The sequence below is a fragment of the Sinohyriopsis cumingii genome, chromosome 12 (assembly GCF_028554795.1).
Source record: "Sinohyriopsis cumingii isolate HCF-2022 chromosome 12, ASM2855479v2, whole genome shotgun sequence".
Taxonomy (NCBI): Eukaryota; Metazoa; Mollusca; class Bivalvia; order Unionida; family Unionidae; genus Sinohyriopsis; species Sinohyriopsis cumingii.
In genome coordinates, this window is record NC_142972.1 from 38101864 (window position 1) to 38120945 (window position 19082).

General features: G+C 33.9%; 1 protein-coding gene across 1 annotated transcript in view; it reads right to left on the reverse strand.

Moving 5' to 3' along the window:
* LOC149786276 (inositol polyphosphate 5-phosphatase OCRL-like) overlaps positions 1–19082 on the reverse strand; it is a 254292-nt gene that overhangs the window by 176825 nt on the left and 58385 nt on the right. The window contains exons 10-12 of the mRNA XM_089976660.1: positions 18568–18678; positions 7093–7207; positions 1930–2046 (exon numbers count right to left, since the gene is read on the reverse strand). Of these exons, the coding sequence (XP_089832786.1) occupies positions 1930–2046; positions 7093–7207; positions 18568–18678 (343 nt within the window). The remainder of the gene's footprint in view (positions 1–1929; positions 2047–7092; positions 7208–18567; positions 18679–19082) is intronic.

The window sequence follows — 19082 nt, forward strand, 5'->3', positions numbered from 1 at the left end:
TCACCACTGGACAGCATTTAGAACCTGCTGTTGCATTTTATCATGAACCCAAAGGCCTAAAAGAATTAACTAAATGCGCTTTATGAAGTGGACACTAATAAAAGATAATACAGAAAACTTATTTGTATGTATCCTGATGTTGCAGGGATTATACAGTAATATTAAAAACGTTTTCTATATCACACATGAGACCAGCACTTATTAACACGGTTATAGCAATGTGAAGTGATGCCATTGTGATCTGTGCAAATATGCACCAAGAGTGCCTAAGTGTGGGAAGATGGCAAAGTGATAACACTGAGAAGTCAGAAACTCTGTTGTTGATGACAGACAGAATGGAAAAGTTGGAAATGTTAAGATGACCTATGCTTTCATTTGAAGATGAAATTCCTCCAACTTGTTTTTAGGTAGAAAATTTCCAAACTGCGAGGATGGATTTTGCAAGGCCTCTCTGTCTGTGGTGAGTGGGCTACTGGGCATGCATTTAAGTAGTAACTGACAATTTCACTGCATTTGGCGACAAACCTGTTATCACGGGGAGATCTCTCTGTCATCTAAGTGGGCAGATAACTTTTATCTTTTTAGCTAACAAGTTTTAATCTGGGCTGGATTTCGATGGTGGTAGTAGTTCTCCTAAGGTATTAAGACTGGGTAATGAATTGAAGAAGAAACAGAGACATTAACACAAGCCAAAGTACTTAAAGGAAGAAGAATAAACAGACAATGCTCAATGCCTTCCTCTAGCTAGGCTCATGAATTGTCAACATTATGAATTACATGGCATGTTTAAATACTGCAGAGTATTATTCTAATGGATTTCTGGTAAAGTTTTTAAAGTATCTCATTTGTCAGATGTTTCTTGTGATCAGAACTGTATTTCTACATGGAACAACTTTATTTATTTATATGACAGGATGTGAGACTTGGAAGAAACATATTTGTTCAGCTAATTCTTCATTAAATTCCAGTATAAAAAACAGCTTTCTTAATTTTGTCCTCTCTTACACACAAAGACAATATTGCTCTTATAATTACATTCTCTCTGTTGTCACATAAGCGCTTAGAATTTTATTTTCTCCATCAAAAACCTCAGTAAACAAAACTTTTTAACACCAGAATTTATTTCGGGTCCCAGCTTTGAGGGGTTTAACTGTAGGTTTATATCATTTGACTGGTTGATAATATATGGTGATGTAACATGTCATTGTAATGATCAGATGACATCACATTTTGCATAAACATGGACAGTTTCAATGACTGATTGGGACATGCCACCTGCACTGGTATCTATTCACAAAAGCAATTTTTAATGACATCCTTTTAGGGGCCCCCGAGTGGCCGAGTGGTCTAAAGCGCTCTCCGTTACGGATCACTGCCATCTCACCTCTGTCTGCATGGGTTCGAGTCTCACATTCAGCTAATGTGGGTATGTGAGAAAGCTTGCCAGTAGCTTCTCGTGGGTCGGTGGTTCTTTCTAGGGTTTTTCCTCCACCATTAATACTGGCCGCCATGTATAGCCTATAGTGTGCTGAAAAATGGCGTTAAACCCTACAACAACAACAACAACAACATCCTTTTAAGCTTCTAACAAAATTTTGGCTTGAATAACTGCAGAAAGAATGTCCAGGTGAATTGTGAAATCTGAGTGAGAAATGTCTCTGTAATCTTGCAGCTACAAATTTCGATCAAAATGTCGTCTATTAGAAATGGCAATCTATGAATCATTGTATCAGACCCTAGCATGGTTAAGATCTCATGAAGCCTCACAAAAGTCTTGTTGAATGAGACTAAGGTCTGTGCTGTTCCCTTGACATAAGAAGTACATTACCACAGACCCTGATCTGCTGGTGCAATATTCATTAGAAGATCTAGGTCTAAGCAGTATACAGCTGGGTGCATATCAAACACAAGCAAATGTGGTATCCTTACCATAAGGCCAAGTATTCCTGTAGGCACACTATCAGTGTCAATCAAACTGACATCGTCCACATGTTCTGTCTTGATAAACACTATTAATAACACTCCTACAAGGCGAATGGATTTAACCTGAAGAAAAAAATTCCTCATGAAAAAATATAAGTTTAAAAGCTTATGTAAATATCACACAAGTACTCGTGAAAAACTTGAACTCTACTCGCAATAGCGAACAAAAATACATATCAAATCTATGTACTGTTTGCCTCCATTCAGCATATATTTACATTAATAACAAACTTGGATCTAAAACACTCAGATTCTTTAAATCATTGTTAATGTTGCTGGTGAGATTACAAATATATCATAATTAATCTAAATATCCTGACCCTCCAATTTTTGCGACACCATAATTTTAAAATTTGTCACAAAATTTTTGAGTGGTACATAAAGATTTCTGGACAAATATGTTTTCTGAGCCAAATGAAAAATCAAGTTGAAACTTAAACTAAGAAATACTTTATCCATACAAAGAAATGGATGATTGAATTCATGACTGTCAGACCCAGAGATCAATTTAATTACCCTATAATTATAACCTAAGTTCCATTGGTACTCCCAACTTTTTAAATCTTTCTATTTGCTGAGAGTGTCATCAATGGCTAACTTTTATTTCTCCAAGCGATCACCAAATTTTCATCATTCTATCATCTTTATAAGCAATTTCAAGTTGTCAACAAGTATGCAAAGAGGGACACATTGGTTGTTTTTACTTTCATTACATACTAGATACGAGTAAAAATTAAACTTTCTTTCCCATGTAAAGGCCATCACATTTGCAGGACTGAGATCCACTGGCTATTTCACTGTTGCCATTGTTTTGACTCAGTGGACACAAGAATGAAAATGTGAACGACACCCTTACAGAAAATACATGTCCGACACAATAACAAGATCTTTGTGCACACTTATCTTCAAAAACTGAATACATGCAAGAAGAAAATGAAAAAAGACCACCACCACTACAGCCAGTCTTTGTTAATTGTCCATGAAAAAGAAAAACATTATCATGTAAGTTTAAGTATCTGCAAGCAATCGTATAATGCATTTAACCCAATTCTATCTGGCATTGAATGTGCTGGATACATCAGTGCACAATAAAGAAATAATTTTCCAGACAATATATTGCAGAAAAATGATGATCTTCATTTGTATGCAAATTATTTAGATAGCAAGAAAAGTAACAATTTTTAAATGCAAACAACACTAAATTAATGATAGCAATTTAAGTATTTATTCCTACTGTTAATAATATTCACAGCTGATGAATTCATTTTACTGGCCATGAGAACTTCTGTTATAAGCTAGCTCTTTAATTATGAGAAATATAAGTGAGTTACAATATGTGCCAATGTTTAGGAGTTTCCAGATTCCTTATTTCCTATTATGTCCAAGTTGACAAATTCTTCTGCAAGTCAAAGTCCACATGCAGTGCTCATGACAAGCTACATCAACTGACTATTACCTTTTGCCACCAAGTGTTGTTCAATGGAAGGACATACAGTATGATTGTAAGCATAAAGCTACCTAATGCTTGCCTCAATGAAAGCAGCCCCATGTTCCTGTCATATTCAAAATTCAGGCAACCCATTTGGTAACTTATAGACATTTTTCTGTAAACAATTTATACCACAGATTTATCTTACTAGCTGTATGTGATGTATATTTAATTTAATTGCTTGTTAGTTATTTTTTTAATTTATTTATTTTTATTTCATTATATGCTATTGTAATGTAACATTGTATGTTGGACCTGACCTTGTCAAAAAAAAGAGTTAATTTCTGCTTGATCCAAATTGACTTTTTTTTATTTTCTTCATTGTAAACTATTAATACATAGCTGAATTATTTTCTGCATGTATGAATTTAAAATAAGTATTATTATTAACAGAAGAAGTAAATATGTTTATTTGGGTCAAAGTTTTGGAATTTCCTAAGTGTTATGTATATTCGTTTTAATTATATCTCATCTAATACATATTTATTTCAATTTAATTGTTCGTTTGTCAGTTTTAATTATTTGTTTTTTTCATTACATGCTATTGTCATGTAAATTTATTCACAAGAGATGATACCTTTTTCAGAAAATAGTTTGACCATGACTGTTCGTTTTATAAACACCAGGTGCTGATCTAGATCCTGACCTTGATTCAAAATTAGTAGCAACCACATAAATAGGTTCTGTTTTTATTTTAAAATGATTAGTTGTTGTTGAGGTCATGATGGGACTACTGATTTAAGATTTAAACAATTTTTTTTATCTTTTATTTCTTAGAGTAAAAGTACTGGCTTTTGACTGGGCCACACTGGGTGTATGTGATCTCTAACAAGTAAACAATTTAGACAAGGTTCTGGAACATGATCACGTGACCTCCTTTTTGCATTTTAGAATACAATATAACCTTTGTTTTGGAGAGATATTCTCAGCATTTGGGATATTACAATGGAAAGTGACTGTTGTGCCATTTGGAGTTATTTCAAATTGTTTGGATTTAAAAGGATTCATTCTTTTTTCCTGAAAAAATGTGTGCTCATATGAAATTGTTGAACAAGGGCAGCTTTTATAAAACTTTATTCAGATTTCCAAATCTGGAGTGATATTTCTTGTTTCTACAAGGAACTTCAACACTACAGGTTACAGCATATGTCATCGTCTTCCATCTTGGATTCTTCATCGAGACTCAAACTTGAAATCATTAGAGCATTTTATTATTAGGACTACTAGAATTTTATTTGTGGATTATTCTTGGATTATTTTTGGATCTGATTCTTAAAACCTGTAAGTTCATATTTTTTCATTTTTGCAGAATTTTTCCAGGGAAATAAAAATTATTATATTTTTCAAAGCTTGTTGTTTTCACTCTTTCTTGTGTTACTGATTATTCGAGCCTAAACACGTAACATTAAGTCTAAGTGAATTATACAAAATCCAGGTTATTGTTTTGTAAACATCAGGATCATTGTAGAAGGTTATTTTCCAATAGGTCATGTGCTTTATTTTCGAAAATTTTAATTATTACCTCTCATCAAGCAGAGAAATAAATAATCTTGTAATTGTGATGACTTGGTCATTCATGCTTTAAGCTTTAGCAGAATCAAGTTGTATGTTGTTTCCAGTATTTTTTTTAATTTCAGCCTGGAATCTTTGTCTTCAAATTATTGAATTCATGTGACTATTTTCTCTGGAAATACAAAAATGCTCTGATAAAATTCTTGGATAAAGACATTCACTGGAATTACACTGAATTTAAACCTGGAATTATATTACTGTGATGCAACGAAAGACTGTTGTCACATCAACACTCTATAAGCTAATACAGACACATCATTCCCTTCAGTTTTTGGATTTCTTCAGGACTTATACTGAGTTGTATTCAGGACTTTAAATTACTAGGACTTGTGTCTGATCTAATTTTTGGATTACATTGGGATTTAATTCGCAATACCTTAAGATCTTTTTCTCATTTTGATACTGTATTCTATGGAAATAAATTATTTGTTAAATATTTTGATATGTGAATAATTCATAATTAATCTTACACAAGTTTCTCTGATTAACCTTAAAATAAATTATGAATGACACAAACTAATTTACCTGAACATGGTCCTAGAATTCATAATACTTTTAACATTGAGAATAAGAATTTACACATAACTTTAAGGTAGTCTGCTTTTACAAAATTAGTACTAACATGAGTATTATTTCATTATGACATTATTAAAGTGATGACAATCTTACCCATTATGGTACTGTAGCATTATAAATCCAAGGACAAGGTGAATGTGAAATGGCTGGGTGCAACTTTTGCATTTTATTACATATGGAAAATGAACACTTCTAATACAATATTAATAGCTGTAACAACAGTCTTGTAAAAGAAAATGATACAGTCAACAAAAAGTAGTGATAACCTTGTAAAATCTTTAGCAATGTATAACATGCCATAAATCAGCCCCATGGGGTTTATGTTGCAGAAACCAACTGGACCTCAGTAACAGTGGTGTACTGAATAAATTCATTCACTTCAGACATCATTTTTGTGCATTGAATAAATTCATTCAGTAACATATGCCCTTCCTGTGTATTGCATAAATTCACTCACTAACATACCTCTTTGTGTGTATTGAATAAATTCACTAACATATCCCTTTCATGTGTATTGCATAAATTCACTCACTAACATACCCCTTTCATGTTTATTGAATAAATTCACTCGCTAACATACTAACTCCTTGTGTATTGCAGAAATTCACTCACTAACATACCCCTTTCATGTTTATTGAATAAATTCACTCGCTAACATACTAACTCCTTGTGTATTGCAGAAATTCGCTCACTAACATACCCCTTTCTTGTGTATTAAATAAATTCCCTCACTAACATACCCCTCTCTTGTGTATTATATAAATTCATTCACTAACATACCCCTTTCTTGTGTATTTCCAATGAGTGTGTCCATGATCATCAACTTGTGCAAATTTGATTAATTTTAAATATTCAATCATTTATGTTTTTATGGGCACTTAGTAACGGGGAACTTTTCCCTTTACATTTCTATGTAATAACCCTTTTCTGGAGACAGACATTTAACTAAGAGCAAAGCACAAATATGCACTCCAACCTATAATTTTTAAGTCGTTTTGCATTGCCTGACAGTTCATTGTTTAAAAATATCAAAGTTTTCAAAAGCTTAAACACTCCAGTACCACACAAGTCATCATCATAAAGATGAAAATATGATAAGGTAATTTTTGTGCACATCAAATTTGGTAATTTAATTTTGAAATGGGAGTTTTACTAGTTTAGTTACATTTAGCAAACCAAGACAGGTTCATACAAATTCTTGACTTTTTTAACATTTAAGAGGCTAAATTCTAATGACTATTTTTACAGATTCTCTCTAAACTGCCAAAATGTTTCTACTGTTATATATTTTGGCTATATGGCATATAAATATATTAATGACACTTAAAATAACTTTAAAAAATGAGTGAAACCTTTAGCTAGTGTAGTTTTATTTTCTAGCACTAGTTCTAAAAAACGTTTTAATCTTTTATTTGGAAAAGTTTATAAATTCCAGGTCCAATTAAGGTGCCAAAAGAGTAATAGCCACTTACCTTTCTATATCTGGCCTTGGGATGCAAACATGGTTGTACAGCCCGCTGCCACTCATCTTCCTTCGCAGACTCAGTGAAAATTAATGCCTGGCTACTCAGATCAAGTTCTTGGAATCTTGAAGCAAGAATATTTAATTTAGAGACTACATTCTACCATCCATGCTAGAATGGCAGTTCACTTATATACATGGAAAAGTCAATGTAGGTAAATGTGGAAAATTAGTACAGAGAAACCTTTTAAGACCAAAATCTCACAAAACCAGATCTCCTGGAAACTTAATCATTTCCTAGTTTCAAAATGTTAGTTCAAAATACAATTTCAGTAAACTTTAGTTACATAAAGCAAAACTCCACTAATATTTAAACAAAAATCTGTTGGGTACCAAGTGCTAATAATTACACTATAACGTTCTTCAGCTAAAGAATATTAAAACAGCTCATAGCAATGCCAAATAAAATAAAGCAAGAAAACCAACATGGAAATAATGACGCTATTAAAATTTTATTACCATAAAATTTTGAAAAACTGGTGATAGAACTTTTTATCAACATATGTTTACAATAACACATGTAAGAGGATAGGCATAATTAGGCATGATTATGTAAAAACTGAGAACCTCCAGTAGCTTAAAACTCCTAAAAACTGATGTTTCATTTGCTCCAGAGAGACTTCAGTACTAAAGAGGTTTCACTGCAACACAGACTGGAATGCTGTCATGTAACAAGCTCTATAAAATGTGTTTTGGGTTCGTGCCTGTAAAAACATGCTACGATGTAATCCCAGTGTGAACAAAAATTAAACAATATTTAGAATTTTTGTTGTTGTGAAAATTATTTGCAGATTAAAATGACATGATTGATCATGGTATCAACTGTTACCTAAGTGTATTGCAGCTATGAATGCTGTGAAAGTCCTGTGAAAGAGAATGATACATCAAAGTATATGAGACCTTGGGAAATCAATTCTAGCTTAAGACCTGCCATAAATTGGCCATGCACAATTTTTGTTGCAAAAAATCAATATGATCTCAATAACTGTATCATACAAAAAATTCACTCACCAATATATACTTTATTTTATGCATTTGATAAGACTACAATCTACAACCTGTGCAGATTTAATGATTTAAAAAAAAAAATATTCAATTAGCTATCGTGTTATGGATAAATGGAGACTGGGTACTTTTCAATATTCATTTTCAAAATGTTAAATAATCTACCAGTCACAAGCAATCATTCCAAATTAATGCAGTCTTATATACTGCTGAAAACACCTGCCACCATTGCCACTGGAAATGTTATACCTATATAACTGCCATTAGCTGATATAAACAAGACAAAAATTCCACTTTGCTGCATTCACATTAAGAAATGGTGGGTAGAATGTTAGCATTCTTATACTGTCCCAACCTAAAACATCTTAACACAAAGGCTGAACATTAAAATTCACAGCAGAAAAATTAATGATATTATTGTGATGTCAGATATGCATTTATCATCCTAGAGAACAAAGAGTACTAATACTTTACATTTTAATACAGAAAAAAAACATGCACTGAATATTTTAAAATTGAAACAGTTTTTCATACTAAATGTTATTTATGAATTAGTCTTCAAGACTAGAATTTTAAGTTTACGCACACATACACTGTCACACATATGTACTTACATATATTAATAGTGACTGATGAAAAATATGTACAGGCAATAAATCATCGGAGGCATTTATCAGTTAGCATTTCACCCCTATAGGAAATACTTAAATTGTCCAACTGTTGGTCTCCATGCTGTCAGCATGCTTAAAAAGTAAATGATAAAGTCAGCATATCTTGTCATGCTCCAGCAAAGCATGAACCAAAGGTGGATGGGATGGCTTAACAGTACTTTCAGTACACTGCTGGCTATATCTTGCAGAGGAAATGGGAGACAAGTGTCTTTCCCCAAGATATACAAAGGAAGCCAACCAGGACTGGCTATAGCAAGTATTGTTCATGTGACCAAAGCTCCCAAAACATGAAAGATAGCCCCATAGTCACAAAAATGTTTGAACATAAAAACTGAGTTCAAGATTCAAGACTCAGAAATCAAAACCACATTTTTTACCTGTGCAAATCTGAAAATATGCTGCACTGTTTTTTATTTGATTTTTTTTTGTCCAGACTTTTGTTAGCTCTGTGTGATCATGTAAAGAAATAATACAAAATCTGTAACTGAACTAAAGGTTAAATTCTTTTTGAAGGAAGTATCATATTTTCCACAGCCACAATAACATCACATTAAAATCAAAAGAGGACTCTTTCTGTTTTTTCTGTTTAGTGTTGCCATACTAAACAAACAATATTTAAACTCTGTGTGTGTCCAATAGTGAGTTCATATTTAATCTAATTGAACCAAGCAACTCGTATATATGGAACAATTAGATGATCCTCATCTCCCTAATAAATATCAACTGACTGGGAAATTATTTTGATGAATGTTCACAGAAGTGATGCACTCTTTTCTTTCACTTTATCTTTCTCAGAAGTTTACAATATGATTAATGATCAGAATCCTTCCCTGGGTCCCCTAGTCTGTTTTACTGGAACAGACCAGAGTTCAAGTTTTGATATTCAAACCAGGATCAAACCCAAGACCACTGAGGTACAAAGCAAGTACATGTGCTAATTCCACTGTGTACAAAACTAAGTACAAACAGTTTTTAATGCTTGTACTTATGTTAACAGTTTAAGATATTGGTAATGATATGCCATGCTAAATTGCTATTACTATAACAGTTGCATTCAACTTGTCAGGTGAAATTTTATTTAAGGAAAACCTGTACAGGATTTCCCTGCACTGTGATGGTAGGGATAAATATGATGCAAATAAATATATTGTTTTAAAATAGCAAGCCTTTCAGGAAACTGAACTTGAAAATACACAAAATATACTCATTATCTGTACTTTACAGATTTATCTCAAACAATGCAAGAAATCATGACTAAAATATTATATGCAGAATCAGTTCCTTAAAAAAAGGAAAATGGTAAGCAACATGTGATGTCTGTCTAAATGAATGAATTGTTACTGTGTTATGATCAACAAAAGTAACTTGACTCAAGTAACACTGATTTAAAAGGACTGTTATTTTGTCGAGAAAACACTAAAGAGCTTATAATATTGCTTGAGGGCACTCACTCATATTCAGTACCAAATATACTCACTTAGAAGTCAAATCCAACTGCACCCAGATCTGCCATGCCACATAATATTGTAAGAAGAAATTAGCAGAACAAACAAACATAGACTTGGATCTACCAGCACATTATGTAATGGCAGAATAGGATATGTCATCTGCAGCTGAACTAGACTTATATGTGAGTATATACAGTAAGTATTCAGATCACTGTTCACAATAAGCCAATTAACAATTCGGGCTGTTCCAGTAAAACATATACCCCCACCCCACCCCCCAGGGGAAGGCACTTTCAAATTCAACCAACCCACAACAGAAGCACTTTTAAAAAATTATGATCCACCATCAGATATGTTGTAAGCAAAAAACACTGCCCATTACAGAAGCATATTTTTTTAACATAATTTCTGGCTATGGGTTAAATGACAGCTGGCTGGAGGTAATCTACTGAAGTCTTATAGATCATTTAATCTACTGCTTATTTTTATTTGTATTCAGTCATCATAATCAATCTTTTGTCATTTTGTTTGTTTGTCAGCCATGTATGTCTCTGATACTGTGAAATCACAAATTTTCATGGTGGTTTATTATTTGTATATGTTGCTGATCAGTCCCTTAATACCTACTAATTTAACATCCATGAATACAGATTTTATTTCTATTCTAATACAGAAATCATGAATTTGAATCCTTACTAAACTGTGTGTTTACTAAAGTGATTACTATGTTTTGCTATTTTTCTTTATTCTCTGGCATGCTGCTTTTGATTAGAATAATAGTTAAACCTTGTATTGCTTTAAATGTGTGGTCAGATGTTGTTTCCTTATTATTTTTTTCAAAAAATGTTTTGGTAAACTTATAATACATGATTTGTCAGGAAAAAAACATTAATGCCCATGGAAGTGATGTTGCATTATTTATTCATACTTTTACACTATATCATTTCTTGTAAGAACATATATTTCTGTTACCAATGTCTTATTTTTATGCTTGTTGCAAGACTAATATAAACCTTTTATAAAAAAAGAAACATAGCAAGTCAAACATTTTTATATCATTAATTAGATTTTAATGAAAGTCAAGGAAACATTTCCCCAGAGTACTCGTAAAATCAATGTCATTGCAGTTAACTGTACTGTCAACAGCATCATCATCATCACTGATGGCCTAGCAGTAATATTCTGCACTTTCAATTCAGTTGTAACAGGTTCTATCTCCCACTTCTAGTCTTTCATATGAGACTAATACCTATGGCCTGAGGGGTTTTCATGGCAGAGTGGTATAAGATGCTTGTCTTTTGATCCAGATCTGAGGGGCTTCCATGGCAGAGTGGTACAAGATGCTTGTCATGTAATTACTTGCCTCCAATATGTAAATGAGAATGTTGTCCGTTACTTGTGGAAGGTCAGTGGTACTACATAACTGGGGTTTGGTGTCTCAAAAGTACTTGGATTTTCTTCAGCAGTAAAACTGGTTGCGATGTATAGTCTTCATCTCAAAATGGTGTAAAGGCCATAATGATCTACCGAAACCCGAGATCTCATGTCTAAATGGCTTTGGCTGTTGGAGATAAACATCAAATCAACAGAGGCTCCATGTTCCCAAGTGTAATAAGGTGCTTGCTTTTACATCACTTGCACATCTCACAGAGTGAGTTTTTGTCACAGATCAACCAATTTGGGTTGGTGGTCTTTCGGGGTTCTTCCTCGACCTAATATATTGTTACCCCTCTCTTCCTGCCAAAAAAACCCCAAACCAAACTAAATCAACCAGCTAATCAACTGTGGTAACAGCAACAAAGACACTAGTCCTTCATTTTTGCCACAGCTGTATGAGTTTATAAATTTTGACTCTAGTAATATTTGTAGACCTTGGAATATTGTCTATTATGCCTTTCTAACAGTTACCAAAAAGTCATCATCAGTTTCTACAAATGGATTTTTTTATGGTGAGCATATGAGATGGAGAAGTCTTAAGCAATCCTGCATCATACACTGCCGAAAAGTTTACATTTTAGCTCACTTAAAGTTTCTCTAACAATGTCCATTGTTCCAACTAGAACTGTTGTAACTTATTCAATCTATATTCACCAATATCTGATGATATGCATCTGTAATAAATATTTGTAACAAAGTATGAGAATGTATCAATGCTTTTCAATGATGCATTTGAACTGAGCAACAACCAGAATAAACAAACCAAGAAATACAATTATTCACATCTCTCAGGCAGAAGTACAGTGTATACCGGTAATCATAATCTGCCAAATCTGCCATTTTCCCCAGCCATATTGATTCAGTGGACATAATCACCAGAATGGACAGAAACAGACCAGAACAGATATAACCAGAAGGTTAAAATCGATTTGGTACATATTTTAAGTAGCTAAATTCACATTGGTTTAGTTAACTGTACACCCTTTATTGTCTTCCCGTTGACATAATTTCTTACTGAAGCTGAGAAAATAATGTTGTAAACATCAAAAAAGAGGCACACTTCTACTCATTATTGTTTTCATTATGTTTCTCCATTCCAGCCTGTTCTTCTGATCTTGTCCCCCTACCTACAGTTTGTCTTGTTTATGATATGTATTGAAATTTGTCAATTACTTTTCCTACTACTATTTTAATGTTGGTGAATATGCATATCAATGTGAAATGCAATGGGGAGACTAAATCCAAGATTGAAAACCTCTACATTTCTGGATGTATTCTGCTTGAATTCCATGTTTCTGCAGAAAACTCAACAATTCAGGACTTGCTGTACTAATTCAGTTCCCACTTTAAACCTGTGCAAACACCATGATATTAAAATTCAATAACTTAAAATTTTGAGTGCTCATGATCAAATTTGTATCAATATAGACACATCAATGATGACAGCTTTTGTGAAAAGAAAACCATAGCAGCTGCAACATTTTCTGGACCTACACAAATTTGAAAAGTGTGCTTTCAATACTGCACCAAAGAGTCAGCTGCTGATTTCAGTAACAAGTCTTCCAAACTCAGGTCTGTAAAGGTACGGAAATTATGTTAATAAAACAATGTCCCTCACTTTTTTCAGTTACAAGTAGGACAAGCTCTCAAAAGATTCTTTTTACTAAAATCTTACTTTCATTATCAACCAATCTGGGACAGTCAAACCCATATTTACTCTATTTTATCTTCACCGATTTATAGTATTGTTCTTGTTCTTTCATATCTGTAGTAATGTGAGTCCTTGAACAACTCTCAATGGTTGTAAGCCTTTTTCAACCATGCTGACTGGACACACTGTAAGATAAGTAACAGAAATACCATGGGATAACCAGAGACCAATAAAATCAAATAAAATAGTCAAGTTATCTCACCTGCAGGGATGCTGCCAGGATTTCAGGATTTACTCAAAGTTTTGTGTGTGTGTGATCTCCAATGAGGAAATGGTAGCAGGAGGAATACCCATTGTTAAATATCTCCCTAACACATAAATATGTGTCACTCTTTCTTACTGTTCCACTCTGTTATGGCTCTATTGCAATCAAAATACTCAAAGAGATGTCATCTCTAGTTGTACAGCAATTATTACTGTGATGTCATTGGGCATGGTCATGTGGTTGTTGTGGGGTCTTAGATGGGATGGCATAAAGACCATAGGCTTACTCCATATCTGACAGCTAATTACATTGTTGTCAAAAGAATTATAATTTGTCTAACAATTCAGTTGGACTCCGATTATATATTTGATTCATAGTCAATGAACATGTTCTAAAATTGATGTGTTTATTTTGGAGCCATGTTCCACCATCATATTCAAGATCTGAATATACCAAAGGTGAAATTGGTACAGTTGCATCCTAAAATTACTATCATGGTTGGGGCCCCGAGTGGCCGAGTGGTCTAAAGCGCTCTTCGTTACGGATCACTGCCATCTCACCTCTGTCTGCATAAGTTCAAGTCTCGGATTCGGCTAATGTGGGTATGTGAGAGAGCTTGCCAGTAGCTTCTCATGGGTCGGTGGTTCTTTCTGGGGTTTTACTGAGTTCTTCCTCCACCATTAATACTGGCTGCCATGTATAGCCTATCGTGTGCTGAAAAATGGCGTTAAACCCTACAACAACAACAACAACAACAACTATCATGGTTACTTCAAATGTTATTGAATGTGAGACTTTAATGCCAGAACTCAAAGCTTCAGTGATTTTTGGGTTAGAAAAATGAATTTCTTCTCAAACAACTCAATTTGGTTCAGATTACATTGTTTTTTAATGACAGTGTGAGAATTCTTGATGTGGAAAAATTGCACAAGAAATGAACAACATCAGATCAGAAAATAAATACCACTGGGAAAATACTGACAGGAATATGCAGAAATAATGATATTATTACATGTATTTAAATGGAATATGTGGTGACAATACAAGTGCTGGTTCTACAACTTTGCAAAATACATCTTGTACAACTATTCTATTGTTTCTAACGACACTGTAATATGGCAATAATTTCTGCACACATGAAGTTGACCCACTTTTTACTTTAGTCCCTTGCTAATTAATAGTTTTAGATTTTACAACAAAAAAAGCACATTTTACCTTTTGACAATAATACACTATTAAAAATATTTAGATTGCAAGAAAACAGAAGTTACAATTTTACTAAAATGTACTGATACCAGTAAAACTAAAGGAGATGGTAAAAAAAGAATCAGGATGAACAGATTATCAGAATGACATCATTAGTTAATGACACTGCTTCAAAATGCTGTGTACTAGATAATAGTAATCCAATTTGTAATACAAATACCACATAGAAGTAAGTGCCAAAAGGTCTGGAGAAAATATCACCATGATCAAAATATACATAGGAAAAACCGAACACAAACAGGACAAATTTTATCCATCTTGCTTTGAGTTTACACAAATCAGTCAGTCTCTTATGCTTAATGTCATTTAATTTTTACACATAGAGAGCATGTACTTCACTTGGTAATACATCTGCATGATATTAAAGTTTGTTTTGTTATTCTTTTGTTGCCATAGTTTTTCTGCCAACTAGAGATCTACACACATGTAATTATGATCTATGGGGATTCTCTGATGTTCCCTATGAGCATTAATCTGCTAACTGTTTCTGAATTTAATATGATCCTCCTCCTCTGTGTATGAATATTATTCTGTGCTGAGAACTCCTTTTATTGCCTGCAGTCTGAAACACATATGCATAACTAGCTTGAACAAGTTACTGTTCTCATGGTTGTGCAATTTTGAACATCTCACAGGTATGGCCCCATGGGTATTCTCTCTTGGATATCTCTGTTCCAAAACGAAAAGTTTTCCAGAGGTCTCGCAAGGATTTTAAAACTAGGAGTCCAGGACTCCCATTTTGGTAAAAATAGAAGTCCCACTAGCAAAAGTTGCAGTCCCCACCCAGAAAACTATGCAAATTATAAGAACTATTGGTTGCCATTGAGTTTAATTTCTACATTCTTTATAACACTGACATAGCCCTTGTTTGTCCATCAGAGTGAGTCTGAATTTTGTCAATCCAAGGAAGGTCTTATTCAAAGCACTAAGCTAGGCATCACACACTCTCTTACACTTGGCTACTGTCTCATCCAAACTATCAGTTCTAGCAACTCTCCTGCCAGTAGCTTCTCATGGGTCGGTGGTTCTTCCCGGGGTTTTCCAGGGTTCTTCCTCCACCAATTATACTGGCCACCGTGTATAGCCTATCTTGTGCTGAAAAATGGCATTAAACCTTACAACAACAACAACATTTAGCACTCTCCTGAATCTTGTTACAATCTTTGTCAGTTTACCATTGAACCCCAAAATACTCATTCAAGTCTAAGTCTCAACATGTCATGATTCCAAGGTCACATGCGCTGCTTATTCCGCTACATTCGGAAATGAACACAATAATTTAAGCTAAAGTTGTTTATTTGATGTACTGTTATAAATAACCACATGTACATCTCTAGGTCTTTCTGCCTCTGAATTCAAGCACTGTAAATATCAGTAGATTTTCCCACCCAGCTGCCAGCAAAGCCTTTGATCTTGCCACCCATCTATTGCAGCATGTTCCTTTGATGTACTCTTATACTGGTGACATGTACATGGGGGGGCTTTCAGCCACTAAATTCTGTCATTGTAAATATCAGCACAGCTAATTGATCAACACATTTTCCCACTAAGTAGGTGGCTGAAGCAGGACTGGCACGTCTTTGAATTTTGCCACCCACCTATTACATGTGTATGGAGGACTCTCGCCTAAGTGATTTTCTGCATCCCCAATAAAAAATTGGCATCCAAATACGCGTGATATAGTGATTAAGCATTTCCGAGACCTCTGAGTTTTCACTAACATGAACTCTGCCAAAGATTCACTTCCTTGAATGAGTGCTTTGCTGCCTCTTATGCCAGATTTTTTTCTCTTCCATAATGCTGTATTAGGGTTTTAAGTCCAACATTCCCATAGTCTGCTTGTTCAGACATGGGTATCTTGAATAAATATACCCGGCATATTGTCCATCCAACTCGCACTCAACATCAATTTAGGGCTCAAAATCACACACTGGTATTTCCAGTGACATTTTCAATATGTCCAACAGACTGATATACATGAAATTCATTGTCATCATAGCTATCACCAGCCAGTATTTGCTGACTGAAAATGTCATCTGAAGACAAACCCTGTTGTGATTCAGCCATTTTGGTTTCCTGTGGCCCTTATTCGAAACACACATTTGTAAAACTTCCATAATGAAAATAAGTTTAAAACTACCATAAAATGCTTATTCCAGGGCCCAATGAACCAATCAAATTTAGTTTAACAGCCATTCATGTCAAACCGAAGTATCCAGCTATCTGGATGTCGCATCAAGCGCTGCAAGACCACTACTGGCAGCGTGAATTACGTTGTGAAATGCACTTTTAAAGTTAAAAGTTTAATAAAAATCGCATGCTGCGCAAAGCACAGGTTTTATACCGCAATGTTGATGTCATTTGCAGAATGCATATCACTGCTTTAAAAGTACGCGAATTCGTACAAATTACATGCACTCACGTGTACTGGCATCATTTTCTGACCCAATGTTTTATTCACGTTAGACCACTAGAAGGGGGTTAGATGTGATTTTAAATATATATTCATTTTTTTTCTGACAAACTCACCAGTGATTTCTCATTTAGGTAACATAACCCACAACAGAAGTGATTTTCCTAACCAACCTTCCACTGTCAAAATCAAAATAGTTTGAAACACAACCTCCTGCAGAAGTTTTTTTGAAGTGCCATTCGGGGGAGAGGGGGGTATACGTTTTACTGGAACAGCTCTTATGACCTAAAAGATGTTTTCCTATTGAGAATGGTGTTAATATTACTTCAAGGACTTAAAGTTTTTAAAAACCTCAGCCCATGATGTTATCAAAATCTAATGATATGTTAACAGATCAACATCAACAACAAAATCTAATTTACTACAGTCTACCTTAACATGGACAAACTTTAAAGCAAAGTTGGATAATACAAGACACCAATCTAAAATATAGATCTTTATCTGAAAACATGGTCCTAATATAAAAGATAAACAATAATAAGTCTTCTAAATTCTGTAATAATTGGTAAATCCTAAAAACTGCCACAACAATAATTTTTTGTGCAGTTAAATTTTAGCACATTTCTCGGATTTTTGAAAGAATCACAAATTTTAATTCTGCATAATACACCACAACCAACATTAAAAAATGCAAACTTTTTAACCCTACAAATCAACTAGCAAATAATTAGTCATGTATGCTTGAAACGACCAACTTAAACTCCCATGATTCAATGACACAAAATATTGTAATATCGTGATATAAGCAAACTAGCTTATATTTTAAATTTGTGATAGGCTGGATGTCCTTATTTTTTACACGCACTTATTAACAGTGAAGTAAATCATAACAGAACCATTTATAAGCCTCCAATATTTACCCCCATCAGCCAGACTACACTGCAAATTCTACAGAGGTGATTGACTGATCAATGAAAATAAAGATTGCAAAGAAGACAAGGCCATAACAAGAAAAGGTACTTTTTAAAGATAATTAGTAATATTGATTCCTTCATAGCGAACACAATATCATCAGAAGAATGCATTTTACATTTGACATTGTTTATTCTTTGACACAAACATGTCAAGTCAAACTATGAAATGCAAACGTTTAACCCTATAAATTGACATTTATTTTTGCAATCAAAACACCTGAAGGTCCATTTCCACCTATTTGTGGTATATGTTTACATTTTTTTAACCAATTTACAGATTTTACAATATACCCACCCTATAGCATATATATCTGGTGGATCTTTATCGACAGCAAGCCATTTCCTCAGAGACTCCACAGCTAGGGGTGGGGACTGGCCATTCACATTCCAGGTACCACAAAACACTCTGCAACAGAAAGATAACAATCATCACAAATGTTTTATTAACTGTGCTATTATAGAATTTAAAGATACTCAACTTACTTTTAGAGACTTTTATACAAAATGTGTACAAAATATTGTCTCATACATTTATGACACTGTCACTTCCACACAACATGCAAAATTTGTATTTCACCCATGTGACAGATGAATCTCACAAATTGTGGTCCTTGCTACTGTTGTCTTGGGACAGATATCTTTGGCTGCTTGTCTGAGTATCCTCATGAAAAATACAGGCTATCACATTGAAGCAATCTGCTTTATTATACAATTACTGACATTTCATTTTGGTTGCTACAAGGATTTCTCAACCCATGAAAAACAATATTCACTGTAGCCACATGCCGAAAGTCAATATCATTTTGTCTG